General features: G+C 32.5%; 1 protein-coding gene across 2 annotated transcripts in view; it reads right to left on the bottom strand.

Annotated features, from left to right (window-relative positions):
• LOC129806463 (uncharacterized) overlaps positions 1 to 24,644 on the bottom strand; it is a 103,176-nt gene that overhangs the window by 43,909 nt on the left and 34,623 nt on the right. For both annotated transcript variants that reach the window (XM_055855081.1, XM_055855090.1), the window contains exon 2: positions 1,485 to 1,921. In XM_055855081.1, the coding sequence (XP_055711056.1) occupies positions 1,485 to 1,566 (82 nt within the window). In that variant the 5' untranslated portion in view covers positions 1,567 to 1,921. The remainder of the gene's footprint in view (positions 1 to 1,484; positions 1,922 to 24,644) is intronic.

Genomic DNA, 24,644 nt, shown 5'->3' with positions numbered 1-24,644 from the left:
TTAAGTTTAAATTAAATCTCTGATGAATAATTCAATAATGACGTCAATTGGAACATCCTATGCTTTGTAAAGCAAACTTTTATTAAATCCAAAAAATTCACAATATTCCACGTAAAATCTAATGAACAAGATTGAGATTAATTAGCGTTTTTAGTTACTAAAGGCAAACCAAAGTTGTCTATATAAGATGTATATTACATAATCTCTCTATTTCTCTCTTAACTTCAGAGATAAATCTTTACGCTTTCAATATTAAAATAAACATATAAAATCGGAATTGGTTGATACGACAACGATAATGAGGAGCTGAATAAAGATCTATCAATTTACAGATACGACTTTAGATCATAAAGAATCATCCTGAATCACGGCAATTCTTATTTACGCGATGTTATAATCTTCCTACATGAGCATTAATAAGTACTATCTCGGTATTATTATTGGACGTGCCAAAAGAATGAAGTATTAGGATTGTTGGGTTACGGCCGTCGACTTGGGTTGACATGTGTCGAATAGGCCGTACGCTCTACACTTTATACTTATACTGACATCAGACTTGAACTTCAGACTCCTAAAGTTCTTTAGTCATTTTTTTTACAGAAATTTCAACATAGAATATGGTTACATAAAAGCGATAAATCTTCCAGACTGGTGAAATCAAGTGTTTCTGTTTGAAATTTAGGAATTGAGCATTATTTATCCGAAATCGGTGTAAATATTATGCTTTTTAGGTGTATTATGGGTTAAAGTTACCCTTTTTCATGCTAATTTTACATTTAAAAAGGTGTAAAATTAACATTAAAAAATGTTGATATATTTTTACAGCTAAAAATGTTAAAGTTACGAGGAAAAAGAGTTAATCGCACCCTCTTTTTTTCTCAGTGATTAGATAATTCATAAAAGAAACAGTATAAGGCACAAGATCTTTAAATGTCCGGTAAATCTATAGAACAGATTAATTTGTGAAACCGACACCGAAACCGTTGGTAGTCTCAAGTGGTAATGTCGGAAAACATTAAAAAAAGAAAAATTGCACTTTTTAGGAATTTTCAATGAAGTTAGATCGCAAACTAAAATTGTAAACCGCATAGTTGTTTTCCCAATTGGTTCAATTCAAATAACATGTCGTTTTCTTACCGAAGAAAGAGAAGAAATAACAAATTCTATGCTAGGTGTTCTAGACAACGTGAAGAATAATTTCAGATGAAATCTTATAATAACCAGGAAAATTCTTGTTTGTTTCTTCCATTAGGTGCATCATTCAGTAAGAACATAATGAATAATTCGACGCAAATTCATAAACACATAAAACTCTACACTAGTGTCATTATCATGAAAATTTCTGTAATTGGCTCAATGAATATTCATGGAAATGTCATTTTAAGTGCTGAAAGGAACTCTCAAGTGACTTGTAAGTCATAATATAGAAGGGGGAGAAAATATAGAAGTTGTCGCAACATGAATGTGAATAATTTACAACTTACCATAAGTAGATACGATGAGTGCGAATGTCGCAAGGGCGACAGCACATATTTGTCGGTGATCCAAATATTCTCGACGTCTCATCACAACTTCTTGAGGGGTCACATGTAGTTGCAGATGACCATGTAAGTTCTCCACTACATATTCCTGGGATTTAGCACTTGCAGACACAGTATAAATTTATGAGATAATTCTCACAAGAATTTTCACATTACAGCAACACACATTGTTTAATTCACTGATTTTTTTTGCTCACACGTTGAAATCCTCCTGATCATTAGGATTCCTTTGTGAACATCATTGCGGATGAAGTATCAAATTTATGGTGTCGGTTGAAACCTAAATCCCTTGATGACTCTTTCCACGAAGCGCCAAATCAGCGAAGCCCCTTTGATGTACCATCCTCTCATTCATGAATATTAGATGTGCATTTTACAACCTGAAATTTAAAGGTTAAAATTAATGTTCATGGAGAGAAATATGATTAGGGAGCTGTATTTAAAATTTCTTAAATTAATTCCACTCTTGAAACAACCCTAAGTTGGGACAAATGAATGAATGTACAATTTCATTTTGTTCCGAAAATTATACCTACTTCTGTAAAGGTCCTATGGGGGTTTGCAGACATTTTTGGCTATAAAAGAGTTATCCAACAGAAATGACACTTTTATGAAGGTGAGTACTATGCAAATTGCACTACTGCGACGTGAGAACAATTACTAAATGTTTGGTAATGAAACCAAATTACTCTTATATATAGTAATAATTCTGGAATGAATAAACCTTCCTTGCATTATAATGGTATTTTTTTGTCCCCAGTATTATGAAATATGGAATTCACCTGAAATTCATAATACTCCAGAGTCCAGAGTACTCTGGATCTGGATATTTTCATTCAATTATTTCAATGGAAATTCTCTGTTTTGTACCTTGCATTTGAGAATACACATGGACTTTCAAAATGCTTTGGGTATTCAATATTTTTTTTATCGGAATAATGGTATTTTAGACGATTGTAGAGCGCTGTTGAAATGCGTTGAAAAATTGGATTTGAAGTAAAGAATATTTTGCTTTTCTATTGATAAAATATCACCGAATGGTTGACATAAAAAAAACTTTTATGAAAAAATTTCATCCAAATAGATCAAATGGGTTTCATTGGACTTTTGTGTATAGACCTAGATTAGGCTTAACCTGTCATTTGCGTTGTAATGCACTGAATTATTAAGTTGAGTTGTATATTCAAATAATTTCTAATTTTAATTATACCAAAATGGAGTGGCAAAATCCTCCTAATTTTGCAAAGTTTTCAGACTCATATCTTCCTAGAGGATATGCTCCAAAAATAGTTTCGCATTATTTATATTAAATTAATAAAATTCTTTACCGGTTCAACTTAAAGCAAAAAGCTTCGTGTACTTTCGTTCAAACTTTTCACAAAGTTTTGTACTACGTCGTTATTATTAAGTTAACTAGTTGACAGATTTAAAATAAATCACATAGAGTAGGGGAGACTGGAGTAAAAAGTAACAAAACGGATATTTTATTTTTTTACAAGCTACCCTAGCGTCCCAGAAATTTCTAATTAGTGCAGTTTTATAGGAAATTTACTGCTCTACAACTTTGTGAAAGTCATTTTCCTCTATTTTGTAAGAAAGTACATTTGTCGAGCTGTTTTCTAAAAGGTAATTTTGTGACGATTCTCAAAAATGCTTTATTACGAGCTTTCATAAATTTAAAAAAAGTAGCTAGGTGACATATTTTTATAGGAAATTTATTCCTCTACACCTTTTTATAACACAGTTTTCTCTATCTGAACGAGAAAAGCAGAAAAGCGCTTTTCAATCTATTTTAGAAAAAAAAACACACAGGAGACTGCTAATCGTTTAATCAATGCAAACAAAAAGCGGCGAGACGCGGAAATGACATTTCTTCTCGCCTTGACACATCAGAAATTGCTTCGCTCTGTTACTTCTTGCTTCATACCTTTTGTTACTTTTTACCCCATAAATGGTCACTTTAAATAAAACGATTTCTGGAGAAAATAATCTTTGTAAAATGCTAAAACGATTAACGGCATCGTATTCAAAGAATCCAAATCATTTAGGAAATATTCACCAGTCCATTAATTTTGGAAAATAAGTAGGTCAAAATTGATATATGTTGTAAGGAAAACATTTCAAAAATAGGACTAAAAATTTCAATATTTTTTGTTTTCGGAATTCCTTGTTCGAATTCTACGAAACTTACGAGTTTAAAGAAGGTTTATGGAAGCCATTTATGGAAAAATGTAATCCTCTATCTCTTTTATCTTGGAAGATATTGAATTTTCAAATTTTCAATTTGTGACTTTTTACCCCAGTCTCCCCTACTTTAGAATTTCCTAAAAATCAAATACTAATAATACGACTGACATGGTCTGGCCAATTGATTCTTAAGTTCTCAAATCTTGTTTTGTACATTCTCATATTATTATAAATCACTATCACCTATGAGAGAAATGATAAGTAAGGGAATGACTAAATGAATGAATTTAAAATAATAAAAAAAAAATTGGATTATGAAACCAAGACCTTTCCAACTAACTCATCATGGTGTTATTCCAATGTAAAATTAATATGATTTTTTTAACACTTTACTATACTCAAGAAGCTTTTACATAATCGACTTTTATTTGTGTTATTTTTTCCATGACTGTTTGATGGTTTTATAATGCCCAACGCACAATAACTTTTGTTTTGTAAACATATTTTTGACATTTCAATGAGAGTGTATGAAACAAAGATCTAGTCATCTCCTTCTCTCTTTAAGGGAATTTTGAAAACATGTTTCCAAACAAAAGTTATTGTGCGTTGGGTATACCACGACGAGAACAGAGCAAAACAGTCGAGACAGGAACTAACACAAAGAAAAGTCGATAATGCAGAAACAATTTTTTTTAATTTTTCATTGGAATACAGTAGAGTTCTTCAAATTTGAACAATTTTTCAAAAACATAACCGAATTCTAAAACATTGTGATGAATAAATTATCTATCTATCTAAAAAAAAAAAAATTCACTTTCCCTAGATTAAGAAAAATAACTTTATAGAATCAATATAATTTATTGTAAAATAAGTGGAATTTGTTGAGGAAATTAATATAATACGACAATATTGAGGAAACACCAGAGAAAAATAGTTCTAATTCAGACTCCATGCACTCTTCCTTTACATAACCTGTTATTTTTCATTTTGAAGTCAATCGTCGTTCGTATTTGAGGAACTCGACTGTAGCACCATAAATAATTTAAGACATGCATTCAATCCGCTATTACGAAATTTTTCAAAGTATAAAGTTAATGCTTTGACAAGTTAATTAATGAAAAAATGGAAAATAAATTGTGTAAGTTTGTAAAAATCCTAACTGTAATAAATATAACTTTTCATTTTTTCTGGATCGCTTCTAAGTTGCGATCCAGAAGTGTCACTGTCTTCTAGGTCGAGGTTTGAGAAGTCAGACTAGCCTAGAACGTAAGAATGAAGGATGTTTCGACTTGGGTCTCTTGTGGAAATCTGGCCGAGTGGGCAGGGTACTAAAAGGTGTAATGACTAATATCCTTAAAAGTTGCTATTCTTTCTTTGCAACATAATGAAGCCCCGACCAGTAACCGGTAGTTTACAATCGCACAATGCGTTTCTAGGCCTGATAAAAATAATGCAAAATATGGAGATAATGAAGATGATGTTATTGACGTAGGGGAGAGGCGCGTGGCAACCTAAAGTTGTTATCTGTAACCGTTTCTTCTTAGGTCTGTTAACGGCCACTTGGACAAACAAATAAACAAAGTTAAAATAACAAAACTTATGATTTCTAGAATTTTTTTTAAATCTGAGTTCTTAACAAAAGAACTCAAAGTTGAGGTATTATATATATGGCTGTCTCCACTTAGAGCCACAATAAATTCTTATCATAAGCCCCGTAAAGATAAAGGTGCGGGTAACTTTTCCCGCCGAGGAAGATTGTGCCCCCTGTTGTTCTCGTAAACTTTTCTTTAAATCTAGCACTTATGACTGGGCTTTAACGACTGGACGTGATATATGAAGTATCTATTAAGACCATTCTCATGCGCTGCAATTAAATAAAAACTTACCAACAACAGGGTGGCAAAATCACTTCGAGGAATAGACGCTCTCCCATTTAAAATTCATTAAAAAAATCACTTTGACATCCTTTTACTCCAATTAATAAGCTTTTCATAATAAGCTATATGATGACATTGATATTGACTGTGAAAACCATAATATTTTAAAAATTACTTACTCATTTTTTCAACAACCCACAATTTGCTACATTGCTTTTTAAATTTATGCATATTAAATTTATTATGGAAATTTATGAACAAAAAATTGTGAACATGTGACACTAAACCGCTTTGGGGTAGAATGTCATGAGCAAGTCTTTTACACCCCAACACGGTATTTTCACTGATATACAACAGATTTTCCATTAACCATACAGTGGTATTTCGGTTGGACTCTAATGTCCTGCGGAATATGTTCAATTATCCAAGAGTAGGTGATATTATAATGAAAAATTTGACATCTTTGAATTACAAAATCGCGCTCTAATTTAAAATATGTATTTTTAATCTAAAAATTAATGAACTAAGTTCTGTTCTTTCGTCCATTACAGGTAGAAAGTGAATGGTACACCACAACATTTTTAATATGTTGAATGGAAAGTCTTCACTGAGTGCTTTTGAATTTTTTCAAACTGATACTCTTAGTAAAATCCAAAGCAGCAACTTTCTTAACACAGGGAAGAGCGTTGGCAAAAAAAAAAATCATAGGGATGAGTTTGCTAGAAATGTGGAATTCGCAAAAAAAGAGGTATTGGACGCATGTTTTAGATGTAATAAGTAAAACGCCAAAGAAGAATAGCTTGAATGCGAAAGCTCCCACCGAGCTTTTTTTTCTTAAAATTTCCCAGGGCCCTCAGGACCTCACTCAATAGAGTATATCCTCAGAGAGAGAGAAAAAAAAAGAAATATATGCGGTTTCAAGGGATGAAACAATAAAATACATCTGGCCCCAGCTCTCTCCCTTTCCAATGGGTGGTTCCCATCCTGGAAAGGAGTTGGATTTTTCGCTATGTCGCTTTTGGTGAATAAAAATGTTTCTCTACTTGTTATACTTGCCATCGATTAGATCAATTTTTGTGATTTATCTTTTCACGACGACTGCACACGGAAAAAAAAGCTCCATTTATCATCATTTTCCACGCTCAACTGTGAGTGTATTGTGCTTTCTAGACCTATACGGAATTCCACCCACTATAAGAAATAATCGTATATAGTCAACAATTCAAGAGTGAGAACCCTTCTTCATGCTTCAACTTTCTCTATAAAGCCTTTTTCTTGTTCATCTACTGCAACAACTCCGAGCTACTACACTAACTTTAAATAACAGATGTAGTTAATTAATTAAAATAAGAAACATAAAACATAAGGTGAGAAGATTGTAATGAAACTTTGTATTTCTTAACTTACAATTAAGAAATTTTGGATTAAAGTCAATGGAATAACCAGGTTAAAGTTTTATTCATTTATGAGTAGAGAAGAAAATTAGTTAGGAAATTAATCATACATCTAGAACACTTTTTTTGTAAGTGGGTGAGTAGTGAGCCGACCTGGAATGCCCGTAAATTCGATTTCAAAGGGACGTAATGGTAAAATTTCCAGACACATTTGTAAATAAATTAAATTTTCGTATTAAGGACCAAAATATCTGGGATTTAACTGGACTCGCAATAAAGATATGTGGGTGAAATGTTGGCCAGAATGTCTTTTATAATTTTGGCCTACCTCATCGATTATTAAATAACAGGGATGTTTGAGGTTTATATGTTATTAAAATTGGTTTATGTGAATTCCTCGCTGGAGTGTTATGACAAACTTTAAATCTTTTAGATTCTTACATTATTTAGTGCGACCCTTTCTTTAAAATTACTTTAGCACATCTAATCGATTGTAAGCAGTTTATAAATTAATGGATAATTGTCACTTATAAAAAATATAGTTTTTTATCAAGAAATGATAAAATTCGATAAATAGAGTGAACTAAACAAAAATGGCATTGAATAAATAAGCAGTAAAAAGTTAAAATTGATCAGTAACAAAAAAATTGAAACAGTGATATTATCGTCCAAATTTTGGTCAAAGGGAAAATAAAGGACGTTTCACTCTATATGGAACTGTTTTAAATGTTAAATACATAAATTAGGCCCATTTTTGTAAAGATTTAAGTCTTTTACTGACCATAATTAGATATTTTACTGCTCATTTTTAATTTTTTACTGCTCATTTAGATTTTTGTACTGCTCGTTTGTTTTTTGCCAACAAAAATATTCCAAATGAAAATTTCTTTTAAATAATCACGCTTTGTATTCCATTTATTATTGATAAAATTGAGTATTAATAGTAAAAGCAAGTATTACAAGGGAAATTGTGAGATTTATTAATAATAGGGGAAGCTGAGACAGTTACACACATCTGAATTATTTTTAAGATTCATTATCCACACGTTTATACACTGAGAAAAAAACGGGGGTGCGATTAACTTTTTTTCCTCATAACTTTAACACTTTTTACGTGTAAAAATATATCAATATTTTTTAATGTTAATTTTACATCTTTTGAGGGTAAAATTAACATGAAAAAGGGTAACTTTAACTCCTAATATACCTATAAAGCATAATATTTACACCGATTTCGGATCAATACTGCAGGGTAAAATAAACATTTCCGGAATGTTATTATAACTTTTTCGGATTCTTCTCAGTGTATGAACTATATAATTCAAAATAATTGTCCAACATGTTTCTAATGTGTACTGAATGTTTTCAGATCTCGTGACGGAATCGGCAAGAATATCAGCTCTAACGGTAAGAAATTTGGCTCGAGTCCCTCAATTCTAAGTCCAAGTTCCACCAGGTGCAAATAAATACGAATATTTCGATACAAATAATAATTTGTATATTGAAAATATTTTTGAAAGTTACGCATGTATGAATCTTCCTTACCATTCCCTAAGCAAGTTTCAATTACTGTATTTCGCTAAAAGTGTCAAATATAAATCCCAATTGTTAAAGCCAAATGCATCAGTTTATTGCTCAAATTTAAGAGAGTAAAATAGTTTGGAGGGTATTATATCGTATTCCATTCATTAAATAACATTTGGCATCATAGGACACAAAAGTGACCCATTAAAACTGTGTGTTTCAGTACATCACAGCATATTGTGCAAAAAAGCCTCTGTAAATTGAGAGCTTCGATAAAGTTTTCCTGTCAGTAAAATTTCCACAATTTACATTTTAATTTGCTGTGCACCACTATCCCTAAATTTAAAATCTTTCCCCAAATCTCTGTTTTGCACATTTTGCTCATGCAAGTGCTGATGATCGCTATAAGCATTCTCGAATCATGAGTTATTGCTTTCAATGGTCATGTTCAAACCTTTTCGTTGGTATAACTGGCTTATGCCGAAGTATTATATAGGTATATGTTAGAGGCAAAAAAAAGCAGAAAAATTTACATAAATTGAGGGAGGAGAAGCAAAGTCTTGCTTAGCTGTGTTGATTTTTATTTACAAGCTTTAACAACCACCTCATCGTCAAAGGTGAAGCGGTATGAAGATGGTATAAGAATGATGAAAGGCACTTAGTAAATCGTATATGAGTCTTCCATGAAAGTCTTATGAGGAACATAAATTTGCTCTTTATACTTCAAACATTTGTATATTTGCCTTGAGGGTAAAAAGAGGAAAAGTTTTAGTGACATATCACAATTAATTCAGTTTATTCCTGACATTTTCAAGCAACTTTGTATATGTTGCAATTTTTCGCAACATGATATAATTTCAAAAATTTCAAATGAATATTCCCCAAGTGACAGCGTATGATTAGAGACGGGTTCTAAAGACTTCACGACTTCATTTGAATTTCTTTAATACTACGTGATTAGAATGCCTAAAATTGAACAAATTTGACGTAGGTAGGGTAAAGTGATATAGGGTGGAATCACCACTTCTCGCCAATGCCCAACTTCTCGCCACGTATATTGAAATCGCTATTTTTTACGATTTTTACGAATCGAAAAACACTAATTTTTTGTTTTGAATTTAAATGTTTAAGCATTTTTTAGAGGAATATTTTAAGCAAGTGCATTGAATCCAATATTTCTTACCAAATATAGTAAGTGTCATGAAACTTTTATCGAACAAAATTTAATTTTTGAATAAATAATTTGCATATTGAACATTTAATTACATTCGGCGAATAGATAAAATTTGTATTTAGTTAGTTAATATTTCATTTTATATTATTTTTATATAAAAATGAGCCATGGCGGAAAGTGGTAATATTCTAAAATTGATTCACTGCCTGTCGCCATTCCCTTTCAATAGGCGACGCTAACTTCACTTCATACATTCTCAGTTGTCAAATCTGTTTTATTTACTTTCTGCAATAGTCTAATAATTTGATTTCTCAAATAAAAGTGAAGAAAAATCATTTATTGTGAGTAATATTAAGGTGAACTTGAGGAAAAAGAAATGCTGAATGTATTCTTTGCATAATATCGCCCAAAATAATCGAGTTTGAACCTTTACAAGTGGGTGGCGAGAAGTGGTTACAGAACTGGCGAAAAGTGGTAAAAAGTGGCGACGAAGTGGTTATTTTTTTCATTGTTAATAAAAATCAGGTTTTTAGGTACTCCCGCATTAAATTGTAGGACAATTGTTTTGACGAATCTAGAGCCAATATATCTAAGTAGCTTTGTCTCGAATTTGAGTTATCTGATAATAAGGGGTCAAAAGTTATAATACAATTAATTTCACTTTTTCCTAAAAGTGGCGATAAGTGGTTACACCACCCTAAGTTGGACAATTCGCCGGTACAAGTTGGACAGGGATTTTTTCTTGATAAATACAGTAACTAAATTTTTTTAAGCATAAGAAACCAAATTATAAAACTAAAGCATTAAAAATATACAAATAAAAATGAAGTACTAAATTTATCAAGAAAAAAGCCCTGTCCAACTTGTACCATTGTCTAACTTGTACCATGGTCCAACTTGTACCACTCTACTCTAATTCAAAATGGATTCAAAGTGTCGACGGGTCATTTTCACAGATCTTCTTCTATTAGATCTATTCCTTAGTTTTTTTTTCACATTTTAACACGGATCGTCAGCGAATTTTACTGGCTTTCATCTAAATTTGATGAGAATGCATTTTTGGTACACACCATAATTTTCGGTTTAGAAAAAGTATCGACATATTTGTAATTAGATAGATACAAAATTTGCGCCCAAAATATTACTTGAAATATTAACAGCATTATTCTCGCAAACTCTACTAAATATTATCTTTAGACAAGATTGACAAATGTGCGCCAACGTATATTTTTCTTTAATTGTAAAAAATGTAAGTTTGAATTAAACTCTGAGACATTAAAAAACATTTAAATTGTATTTCAAACTATTATTTTTAATTTTAAAAATTGAGCCTCCGGGACTTGATTTTCGGAGACTTGTTTGAAACAAAACATATCTTTCGGTTGATAAGATTACTCGAAATCGGTTCATCTGAAGTAAAAAAAAAACAAATATTTCCTGTTAGCTGATAAGTTAATAAACGAGTCCATGAATAACGAATTTTTGAAACAAATCTTATTTGAATTTTTGAGAGAATTTCAAGGATTAGTTAAGCTCATCAGTTAACAAGAAATTTAGTTTTTTGATTTCAGATGAATCAGTTCAGAGAAATCTTGTCCACCAAAAAAATATGCTTTTTTTCAAAAAAAAAAACTCCAAAAATCAAGCTTCACTGGCTCAATTTCTAAATTTTTTAAAATTTATATGTTAGAAAATATAGTTTAAAATCAGTACCTCCTTTAATATGCATAAGAACTTGAACCAAAAACGTTTTTTATGATGCTGAAAAAAATTAAAAAAAAATATTGTGTTTTTCTTAGTCTTCTTGGCCTACGTAACCCCTTAAAATCAATAGTGATTAAACATATCTTCAGTTGAATAATAATCTAACTCCGTGTAAAACTCCCGAAAGGCTCAATACATAAGATTTACGTCGTGATGACTAGTTTTTGCTACTTGGGATCTGCAGAATTGCAAGAGAATTTTACAAATAGAGCTCAAGAATGATTCATGAGATGAAATCACATTGAATTAAATCTCCATTTCAAGCATTTGTGATTTCATGTGTTTTGAGAATAAATGAGACGTGCTGAAATCTTATCTCATGCAAAGTCCTTAAATCCAGATAAAATCGCTTCTCTGGCACTTCTTTTATTGTTCACGAGCAAAATAACAAATCAAACCGGAGAATTTATTGTCATCCTTCTATCTGCCAATGGTCAGGGATATGAATTGAGATAGTGAGGATTTTTATGGTGAGATGGGAGACAAGAAATCATAAAATTGTCACGCTCAGCCGCAAATTGAATGGAAACAGGAGAGAATCAATGAAAGCTCATACATTTTTTTTCTATCCATATCACCGCACCATGACTTTTAAGCTCATCCACTTTGTTGCCCACACCAACCCAAGAATATTTCATAATTTAATATTGTGGATATTTATTCCTCCTCTCCTCAACGTGCAACAGCGAAAAGCTCTACTGAGCTGCAGAAATAGATGGTGGGTGCAACCAGGCAACTTTTATTACATTGGAATGGGGTGCAGAAAAGAGCTCACCGGGGTTACTTTCAACCACAAAAAAGCACAATTCTGGTGCGATTGCGTTTTCCCAGTTTCCCTGGGTGTTATGATATTTCACCAAGTTGTGCCAAAAATTTAATTTTATTTGTATTCACTCAGTACCACAATGGTGCAACCATAGGAATGGTATTAAAAATCAACCAACACTGCTGGAGGATGCCTAAAAAAGTTGCCCGTGCAATGTATAAAAACAATTCAAAAGGGTAGTCTGCTGGGTGAGAAAATATTCACAAGTTAAGAATTTATAATGTGTTTTTCTTTACACAATAAATGGTAATCATAATCATATATGCATTTTTTGTATGCATAACCACAGAATTTTTAGTTCATAAAGTTGCGATAAAACTTAAAAATATCTTTGTACTCATATGTTTATTAAAAATTTATTTATTATTAATTTATATTGTGATTCTTGTCTATGTATATCAATACAATGTCAAATGATCTTAAAAAACTTGCAAAATGCCTAGAGTCGAAATTAGGTCTAACCTTTGGCAAACCTAATGTCTTACTAAAATTAATTATCATTTTTTTTTACATTTACTTTAAAATTGATCGATTTATAAGGCATGGATATAGTACGTAACTTACGAATTATGACCCAGATACACTTACGACTTAAGCCGAGAGATGGCTCAATATAATTATAATCAGAACATATCTTTGACTAAATTCCCATCATTAGTTAGAAACTGATGGAATTTGATTACAATTACGTTAAGCCGTCTCTCGACTTAAAAATTTCTAGGGCATAAAAATATTCCAAAAAAATCACATTCCTTTCACAAGATTAAATCGATAATAATCTGTCTACTTATAGCCGGAGTTTTAAATATTCAAAGATCGATTTCAAAGACCAAAGAAATTATATTTTAACTCCTTGATGATTCCGCTAAGTGCCTCATATATTTCCTTAATCGAATTTCAAAGTGTCTCGAGTGCCAATATCTGTCAGCCTTTTATGTGAGAAAAGTCGAGTCAACGAGGCTTCGAATATTTCTATTTCTATTCTATTATAAATTCCTTTCATAATCCCCAAGTAACTCTTTTAAGAGATTTTTAGTATAAATATTATTCAAAATACTTTTACTATGTTTCGCAAAAAAAAACTATTTGATTTTTTGAACATCTAGGACATTTTGTGCAAATAGGAAGCTATTTACTTTTTAGCTGAGACACCTTTGGAGAATCAAACTCCGGTTGTGAGCATACAGAATGTGACCTATTGATCCAAAATATATTATATATAGAGCTCGTTAAAAGATTAATAATAATAAAAATAATGCTGGCACAACATTCCATGAAGGAACAAGGCCTTCCCACAAGGGGATTTCTAGACAAGCATTATTATTTTTTCTTGTACGGGATGAGATTGTCAGTCCCATGCCCGTGGAATCAAGTGCAGTGATGCAATTCATCAAACACCTTTAACGCCAGAAAAATTCCTGGTGACCTAAAGGAGACTCGAACCCGGGACACTTGCATCATAGAGCGAGTGCTCTACCACTTGACCCATTGAGTGCCCGTTAGAAGATTAGCTCTTTAAAAACCCATTGGTAACCTGTGACCTAAAAAATAACCTTTTAGAAAATTATTTTGTCCTCCAAATTAAAAAAAAATCTTATGGGTTACTAGCGATCCACTAGTCCTTGAAGGATTAAGGGATTACATACATTTAGCAATAAAACGGTCTGAAAAGTTTTAGTTTCTCAAAAATTTAATAGTCTAGAATTTAATTATAATGAATGATAATTTAATCTTTAAATGAGATTGTGATTGTAGAAAAAGTTTTGATGCTTTGTGGAATTTAATTTCAATGATGATAAAAAGAAGAGAAACGACAATTTTAATGAGAATATCTGCAGTGAAGGAGTGAAATGTCTGACGAATGTCTTAAGAGAGACATTAAAATAGAAATGGTGATTGATTGCAGAAAATACGATAATGGTGTAATCATATTAAATGGCACCTTCATCTACCAAAATTCAATTTGAACTCGTCTCGTAGACAAATGAAAGGAATGTGTTTGGGCAAAAAGGCAAATTAAATTAAAGTCCCATTAAATAGTAAATAAATTCAACGGAATATCCTTTTTGTGTGAAATATTCAGTTAAATGTTCAACGCGGCAGACAATGAATGATTAGTGGATTAAAAAGGGTGTCTGCTGATTTAATGAATGTCTTAGAATTGTAGGTGGGTGTAGCACTAAGGACAAGGACACTTTCCAGTGAGATTTTATGCTTTTTTTATTCACGACATTCGTACAAATGAAAATCCGGGAAAAGTTGAGAGATTTTCCTTTGTTGAATTGTTGACATTTTTGATTTTAAAGTTAAATATAGCAGAAAATAAACAAACCATTTTGAGAAAATATGCACTTTTCGTGACTTTATTTGCTTTCTTATATGCAAGATAAAACGCTATAATTTTCTCAACCTCTGGAAAACTTTATGAGTTTATCCTATACCAAAATCTTATTTGTAAGATCAATTTTGCTTTTGAAGCAAATCAAATTGAGATATTCTGTTTGATGCTAGTAAAGCCTTTCTCTCGAATTCGTAAATAAAAATATTGATTTTTCCAGGAAGTTGAAGAATGTTGTCCTGAAAAATTCATATATATATATATATATATATTTTAATTTTTTTTCTTCCAAAACTCATCTGTAGTCCATGATATATTCTCATAAGAAGACTCTACATAAAACTTATTGAAATAAATTTCATAACTCACATACTTTCCGAGCGAGATGGTTTTGTGCAAAATAAATTCTCTTCCTGCATTTTGCATAAGGCACAAGCGCTTGCGATATGTGTGCAAATTCTGAGACCAGGAAACACTCCAAATATACTAAGAAGAGGTGAAAGTTTCACATGGAAAGTCATGTGGATGATGGTTTAAGAATGTGAAGAATATCGAATATATTCTCATGCACAATTCACTGATTTGGAAGTCAAATCGGCGCAAAGATATCATTGAAATCCCCATAATATCCGTTTTAAAAATGCTCATCGCATTTTTATGGTTATTTTACGGCAATTTTAAAGCCCATTGTAAAATTTAAGTTTGAATAGGTTTTAGGAAACCTTTAAGATTACGTAATGGCCTTGATAGTCATTTGGTCTAATCTGTATAAAATTTGTACACAATAAAAATGTAGACTAACTTAAACTGAAAAATTTTACATTCAAATAGAATACTTCTTTTTATCATATAAACTTTATTTTAAAGCTAAATCGGAGTTATAGTATATTCTCTATCATATTGCGATTCAAAATAAAAATATCCAATTGGAAAAGCTTGGGCTAATTTTGAGAAAATCGGAAATCAAATGGATTTAGAGGGAATGAAGAGGGTTAGGGGAAAAGCAAAAACGACCATCCGTGATAATGTCAACTTATAGAAGAGTGGGGGGCGTATCGAATACGGGAAATCGATATCTCTTACCGTTCGACCTCTACCTCGGGAACAAACTTAAGGTCAAGTAGATTTCAGTTTCAGTTTATTTCATGCCTTTTAGATCTACAGATCTGTTCTTAAGACTATATTTGTAGAAAGAAGTAGAAAGAAAATCAGAAAAAAAATTATTCAAAAATCGGTACTTAACCGGTTCATTACCGATGAAGACCGATGCAGTCGGGTTCTAAATTTGAATACCTTAAAAAAAAAATTTAACCAAATCGATTAGAAAATAAGCCCTTTAAAGTGATTGACCTTTGACCTTCAATAATTTAAAATGGCGAAAAAGGAAAAAAAAATGACACAAAGCTAACTGAAGAGAGACTTCAGTTGTCTCCTGATGATTGAAGAGTGTCTGGTGCTGTGTCTCCGAGATCTTTGTGTGAGCACCTTGGAACCCTTCTGCGAAGTTTGTAAGATCCCCCAAATAACGAAACCCAGTGATCTTTGACATCACTTGACCACTGAAGAAGACACAGAGCGTGTCGAAAGCTCTGGAGAAGAGTGAATTTTTTTGATCTTTTTGGGTTGAAGACTCCACAGCTTGTGTTGCCGCGTCCGGGTGGAGCTTTCCTCCGAAAATTTCCACTAAAATATTGCAATTTAAAATTTTATCATGGTAGAGCACTATATTTTATAGTGCTCTACCAACTGAGCAATAGAGGCCATAAGCTCTGATTGACTTGCCATACGGCTTTTACTAATTACCTTGTCCTCTTCAATTAAATACTTTCAAGGTTGCGATTTGTATTATAAATATAAGAATAGTAAAACAAAATGTTTACTGAGAAATTACAAGAAAAAATGTACCAAGTTATTTCAGCCACATGTGCACAGACGTATACAAAGAAATTACAACGGTAATTATCTGACCAATACTTAAGAAATCAAGATTTTCCCAACTTAGTAAATCGTTAAATAAATTTTCCAATTTTTATTGAGAAAAATTATTAAAAAAAAATAAAAATATTTTATTGATTGTTTTAATATTAATACCTCTATTTTGTAAATACCACGAATATTGGTTAAAGTCATAATTTTTTTTTACAAAAATCATTCTAATTTAAGTTTGTCATCAACCTGAAATATTTTTACTTCTAGAATTATCATAATGAGATCAAATGGCAATGCCAAGATGATAAAATCATATTTGCGGAAGGCTCTCCTGATATTCTCATGAAAATTTGTCACATGGCATTTCCATTTTGTTATTGAAATCCTCCACTTCAGATTGGTAATAATAATTATAAAGAGCCAACACTGAATTTTAAACGAAAATTCAATTTTGTTATGAGCGTCCGATACTTCTATTATTTTCTTAGAAAAGTTTTCAAATGAATTATAAATCTTTTCAAATAATTTATATTTATCTCGGTACAATGAAAAAAATCGCATAGTGCTTAAACTTTGTTTTGTGATTTTAAGCACTTTGTGAATTTATCCCTCGCTATTGTTTTTCGGTAAACTTTATGAGGAAGTTGCTATGAAAATAGCATCTTCAAAGGTTTTCGTGGAAAGTTTCACTGTGCTCAGCAATATAAATTAAACTTGACTTTAAATATCTGTAAACAGTCTACATCTTACACAAAATTAGTGCAAAAAATCAAAGTTTATAGTGAAAATGATTTAAAGAAGAAAATTGAGAATATTGACAGAAGAATCATCACCAAAAGTACTCGGTTGGGTCTGTATATTAGCATAATTTCGTATACCATAAGCATTGATGTTGAAGGCAATAGAAGCACAAGAGAGGAACACAATTGAACTCTTTGGAAGTGAAATTGCGGCATTTCCAGTCATTTCGAGGGAAATAAAAAGTAATATCGAGAACGATCAAGAGGAATAAGTTTATTGGAAAAAGTTTGTGACTTGAGACCATAAAGCAGTAAAGTGCAAAGTAGTTATTTTGGTTTTTTACCCTCGAGTTTTATATCGTTTCCAAACTCTTGGATTTTTGTTCTTTTGTGCGATTTTCACTGAAATGGAAGCAGGAACCATAAACAAGTCCTTTTTCACATCCAATTCACTGTGACCATTTGTCCATGGAAGTGAATGTATAGGATATGCTGAATCTAAAGAAGGAGGGAGGGGAGTCAAGAGTTTCTGTATTTCTAAACAGAACCAGGACAATGGAATATAATTTGATTTTCATTCTACCATTAACACTTAATTATCGATTGTCGAGTAGGTTGAGTAGGAAATTTTCAACATGTGTTTCCAGAAGCTAATTACACGTAATAAAAGTTTGTTCCTCCAGCCTCTGTGGAGAAAGGGGGAAATTTTAATTAAATTTTGTACTATCTCGCGCAACTCTATCTTTTAGTCTCCATCATGAGAATTCTTCCCTGTGGTGCGATACGAAGGATATTAGTATTAAAATGCAATTTCCTCTAACTGATAACTTAATACACTAACTCGAAACTCGAACACCCGAGCTTTTCTTAGCTTCCAACATTTTCGAGAAGACTTCTCACTTCATGCACTTAAAAAACACTATGCTACTTTTTTTGTGTATAACTTATGCTCAGAATTAAGAACACACTAGTTTCCATAACCTTAAAATATTTTAAGTATTTTTTAAGAAAAGGGACAGATAATCCTAACCGGCTTATGTAGGTGAGATTCTTAACGTGAGCTAGCTCGGAGTGCATGCAAATTTGATTTAGAGCTGAAGTTGGGAGACGCCATTCCGTTATCTTGAATAAAATTCGTGAAATTATACAAATTTTGTATTTAAACCAAAATATCAAGGATTTGGATGAACTGACAGAAAAGTGATATATGGGTGAAATGTAGACCAGAATGTTCTCTATAATTTTCTCATAGAACATGATCTCATCGATTACTCAGAAGCCAAGATACGCGAGGTTTTTTGTTTCTTAACTCGTTTTTTCATCCAGAGTTCCCCAAGTAGTCATTTGTTGAACTTCAACTATATCAAAGAATTGTTGTATTTTGTGGGACTTTCCATTTAAAACCCTATTTTAAGTGTCTTGGTGGAGTAGAGGCAGTCAAATTGGCATCTGAGTGATTTCAAAGCGTTATTATGGGAAAAATCAATTTTTTCACACTTAAACGGAAAAATCGGAGTGATAGCGTAGTCTGAGTGGAAAATGATGTATGGACGAAATGTAGAGACAAATGTGCTCTACAATTATGTCGAAGCAATCATCAAAATCGGTTCAGCGACAGTCGAGATAATTGAGGTTATGTGATATTGAAATTGGTTTTTCGACTGTGGCGCCCTTGGTGTTGGTCCCACGAAGTTCAAATATTCTAGAAAGTTGTAGCATTTGGTGAGATCTTTCGTTTAAGCCCTCACTCATCAAAATCGGTCACATAGAACCGGAGATATGATTTTTTGAATGTTGTGAACTTTGACCCCTCATATCTCCGGTTCTATTGAAACCACAGCGCACATACGCACCATTTTGGAAACGTCCTAGACTGGACTACAACATACTAAAATTTCATTAACTTGCACAATGCAGTTTTTGAGAAAAGTGACTTTGAATTTCGATGAATTTTGACGCTATCACAGCGCCACCTGTGGTGACTTTTTGAACTTCCATCTGAAAGTGCTCATCGAGACGAAACCAAAAAGGTAAAATTTATGTCGCTATGTTAATTATAACCGGAGATAGAGGCCGGTCAATGTTCGAACTTTGACCCCTTATAGCTCGGGTCAGGGGTTATGGATCGACTTAAGGTTTTTTTTGTTTGATAGGTATAATCAACGGCTACAACATACTAAAATTTCAGCCCGATTGCATAAGGACTTTTTGAGTTATTTAACTTTTAAGATTTAAAAATTTTCTTTTTAAAAAAAGCGCCCCTAGCGGTGGTTTTATGAACTTGCGATGTTAGAAGGGGAAGTGGCATTTCACGAGAGCTTTCCAAAAAGCCCTCACTTTTTAAATTCTGACAATTAGAACCGGAGTTATCGCCATTTTAAGAAATTTTTTTTGGACCCTTACAGATCGGGTCAGGGGGGTCGGGGGACCTTAAGTTTGGTACTGATGGAAAGCTCTAAGGCCCAGCTATAACATACTAAAATTTGAGCCCGCTCGATGCCATAGGGGCGGAGCTATTGAGAAAACAAAAAAAGGGGGGTCTTCAAAATGGCGGAAGGAGGGGTGGGGGGTGGGGGGTTAATGCACCAAGTTGCAATTTTCATACGATATTTAACCTTTGCCGAAAACCGCAAGTCGATATCTTTTTTAGTTTAGGAGCTATTAAGCTCCAAAGAGCGGCCGGACGGCCGGCCGGCCGGGAACGTAACTTAGCCCCCCATATATTCGTGATCAGGAAGTGGCGAAACACATTTTGGCCAAGTTTGAGCGCGATCGGACGACATGAAATTTTGTTAGGATTATAGTAGGTGAGATTGTTAAGAATCTCACCTAATATGAATATTTAACATAGATTTAATAGGGAATCTGGAGGAAAAAATACAGTATATGTAGAGATTCTTTTAGTTTCAAGATCAAAGAGTAAAAAATTGAGAACGTATTTCTTAACTGAACATTTAAGCTTATTGGAATGGTCCTGGATTTTCTGACAAATCCGTACTGGTTACAATCGTTTATATGAATCGATTTTATGAACCTATTATCACTCGATAACTAATCTTTATCAGAAATTCAATTGTGTTACTCTTATGTATGTTCAAATTTATCTCAAACTGGTAAACTCAAAAATAAAATTGTGAAGTGGAAAAACTTTGAGAAATTCCTAAACTTGTCAACGTAGAAATACATTTTGTTGCACTTTTCTTGTTTCGCGGAAAGTTACGTAAAGTTTATGCGAGAAATTAAGCACGGAATGTTCGACATCATGTTGATTTTGATAAAATTTGCCATCATTCTTCCTCATGATTTGAGCTCTGGTAGACAAATCCTCTTCAATGCACCTTCCCTCGCTTTATATTACAGTAACTTTATATTACAGTGTCTCGAATTTGTGATCAAAAAGCAGTGAACGTGTATGAAGCTAAAACTGAGAAATTTAAATGTTTCTTAGAGAGTTTTAAATAGATATGCGATCAGAAAAATGTCCAAACGACTAATCCTCTACTCAGGACCTTAAGGTCATAAGAGGATAGTGTTCTATTCTATCTTCTGATTCACTGAAGCTCACTAGTAAGGGACGAGGCCTAGAAATTTTGGCCGCAGCTTATTAAAGAACTCTATAATTGATTCCCAAAAAATAAATATTACCAGTGATAAGCCCAAATATGCTTATGGTTAGCTGAGATTCTTTACAGACAACCTAGGAATGCATACGCGCATAACTCTGGGTGCTTGCAACTCGTTATACGTAAAAATTCGGTTGTTAATTGATTTTTAGGGATAGAGAATCGCATCTAACAAATAGTTCTTGCCTGTGAAAATGGATAAAATTAACTCGACACAAAAATTAATTAATTAAATTAAAAAATCTCATCTACTATGAGCTTGTCTGGGCTTATCGCTGCACTGGTCATTTTCTATTCTAAATGGTTTGAGTACATAAGCCAACCAATAATGAAAAAAAGTTCAAAGAAATCGGTTAATAAACATTAGAGATAGAGTCCGGTCAATTTCGTTATAGTAAGGGTCGGGTACATTGAGGTAGAGTGGGGACGAATGTGACATACCGTTAGAAAAGTCTCGATCTCAGGTACAATATACTCAAATTTCATTGAAATCCCAGTTGAAAATGCAGTCTGATCAAATTATTTTTGACTACAGCACCGGTCAGGGAACTTCAAGAGTGGAGTGCGATGTGCGATCCATCCTTGGAAAGATCTTGAGGTCAACTATAACATAGGATCGAAGGAACACCTGTTCGGCAGGGAATTTGCAGTTTCATCAAAATATTGAAATATATTTCATGTATCTAATAAAATGCAAGTAATATGATGTTTTTCATTAATCTACCTTTTGCTATAAGGATAGGTGTTCAAATTTCTTAACCCAAATGTCACAAACTAGAGTGCCAATAGGTCCTGACCTGACACAAGTTCTTAAACTGCCAAAAGGTGTTCCTGCGACCCTTCTATAATTTTATCAAAAATTCATTCTCTCCAGAACTTGTTATTCGACGGACGGGACGGGATGGACAGAACGGGGGACGTCCACGAAAATTTATTTTTACCGCACATGATATTCATGAACTGTGATTACACCTAGGACCGCGGAAGCTGAGAAGAATCTAAACTAAAAACTAGGGCAATTTGAAGCCTTATGCTGTCAGATTGAGACAATATAATGTCTCAATCTTTGTATGACCACAGGGTTTATAATGTCTTCCTTGTGTCCTCATTTAGCCCAAAGAAAAACTTACCCTGGATATAGAGAGGAAAGCTCATTGTCGAAAAAAATTGTCTCAAATAGAAATTCAGTGAATTAAATGAAAACTTTCTGTATGTGTACAAACTTTTTTAATATATCTTGCATTTGAATTTTTTCTACTTATTTTTTTACAAAATATGGTCACTTTGCCTTAAGCTTCCTCATTCAAACTTTTGCCTTCTATTTTACTGCAACATAATTTTTTTGTCGAAATTTCTACGCGAAAATTGCTAGAAAGACAACAAGTTAGACGGACATTTAATTTCCTAAATTCAACCTTTTTGTTCAAAATAAGCGAAAACAATTTCCCTTCGTTGTTTACGTCACTGAGGCGTCTCTTTCCTATCCACATTCAAAATTATGAGTGTAAAAGTCTAAAACTCATTCTATGCTGACGAAAAAAAAAGAATAATGATGATAAAAATCACCAGCAATAAACCAAGAGTCAACTCCAACAGCGCGAAATGTGGATAAAGCGACCAAAAATATTTTCACTTGGGGCAAAAGAGCCGCAAATATCTAGCAAATTGAACGTGAGCTTTCGCAAAGCTCAATTGTCGCCACGAGAGAGGCCTCTTTAATGGATTCTTCACCAAAAAGTGGTCTCGTCTCAAGAATTGAGATGTGAAAAAGTTTCCGTGTTAAATTGGCGTGTCATTGTGAAAATTGCCCTCTCAAACAAACAACATTACACACCTTGAAATTTTCTTTGTTTTCTCAACTTTATCATACATTATATTTTCATTACAAATATTTATAAAAAAAAAATTGGCTTTTATTTTTGCGCGATTGGACAATAGCTCAGTAATGGAAATTTAAAAAAAATACTAATATAAATAAATAGGACAAGTGAAATAAATTATGTGTGCAAAATGCGCAAATAATAAAATCGATAAAGCATTTACGAAAGTTGGAGTATTTTGTACGGTTTTTTTTTTGTTTGCGCCTTTGATTACCAAATAGGACCTAAAATTTGGCATTTTGAGTGCCGTGAACATTGACCTCATTTATCAAAATTATTTTTATACTTTCCCCACCTTTGATGGTTGTATCTTGAACTTATAATGTTCTATATACAAGTGGTATTTCACGATATCTTGTATTGTTGCCATAGATCATTCCCATGATTATAAGCGGAGTTATTACGGTCGAATTTTATCTAAATCTCAAAGTTCTGTCTTTATACAAGGTATCAATTATGTGCAATAGGGTATGCAATAGGGTCAAAGTTATTGAGGAAATAGACATTATATTAGATCGACTTTCAGAAGGCATAAATGAGGCTGTGTGGGACCATTGAAACAAAAAATGGAATTTTCTTTTGGACAAAAAATTGAACTTTTTGTGAAAAACATTAAGGCTATATCTCTATTATTTTTTGAATATTTAAGCTCAAAAGTCCGATACACCCATTCCATTGTCTTCTTGCCTATGTCATAAATTCATTGGGAGTTTTAAATATTGGAAAAATAAAATTTGGAAGCTCCTAAAATAATTGAGGACTTAGTTAGGGGAAACTGGCATACCACCAAACACGGGATAGCACCAAGCACGGTGCGTTTTTAATCGGATATTCGACTTTCAGAGGACAAGACTTATATAAATTTATAGGCATTGTGATGCTTGTCCGTCCACTGAACAAATGGTCGAGATAGTCCAAGTAGTTTAGAAATAAAAATTAGTGTTTGGTGCTACCCCGTATTTGGTGGTGCCCCAGCTTCCTCTAATTAAAAACAATTATAATAAAAAATTATAATAAAAAACATAAAAAATAAAAATTATAAAAAAAATATAAGCCATTATGGGAAATTGGGGCACCTTCGAACACAGGGTAGTACCGAATACTGCGATTTTTTAATTAGATATTAGACTTCATAGGACCAGACCTATATGACTTCACAGTTACTGTAAGGATGCTTGTCCACAGTAGATATTGTCGTCATAGTCCAAGTGGTATAAAACGAAAATCAGTGTTCGGTTCTGCCCCATATTCCGTGGTGCCCCAGTTTCCGCTATATAAAACAGAAATATGGCATTTAATATTCAAAATTTAAATACCAAAGTGAAATTTAATTAATTTATGTTCGATTTTATTTTCAAAACTACAGCAAAAAACTACTAAAATAGTTCTAAAAACTTAGAGAAGATGGGGCAGTTTGAGAAATTCATGACATTAAGAAAATAAAATTTTGGGAAATGTTGTTATATATTTTCAAATAATAGATGCTCAAGAGAGAGAAACTAACACTGGACTTAGATTAAATGCTTAGATGTAGTTCTTACACTTTTGACAAATAAGGCTTAAAAATAACTTCAGGTACTTGAAATTACCCCAGCTTTTATTATTTTATTTTATCGTAGAAGCTCTGATTCATAGAGACTTAATCAGCTATAATTATTATGGAGCTTCATCTACAATTCTTAAAGAAAAATGCCATTTCATTAGCAAAATTTCATATTTCGAAATTATATTTACACTAATTTAACATGAACATATCTTTGATGGATAATAAAACAAGCAATTTCAAATATTGATCATGTACCAGGGAAATAATGTGAAATTCACAACCGATATGCTTAATTAAAGTG

The sequence above is a fragment of the Phlebotomus papatasi genome, chromosome 1, assembly GCF_024763615.1.
Source record: "Phlebotomus papatasi isolate M1 chromosome 1, Ppap_2.1, whole genome shotgun sequence".
In the NCBI taxonomy this organism is placed as follows: Eukaryota; Metazoa; Arthropoda; class Insecta; order Diptera; family Psychodidae; genus Phlebotomus; species Phlebotomus papatasi.
Note: the sequence above shows the minus strand (reverse complement) of the source record. Positions and strands in the feature narration are given on the sequence as shown.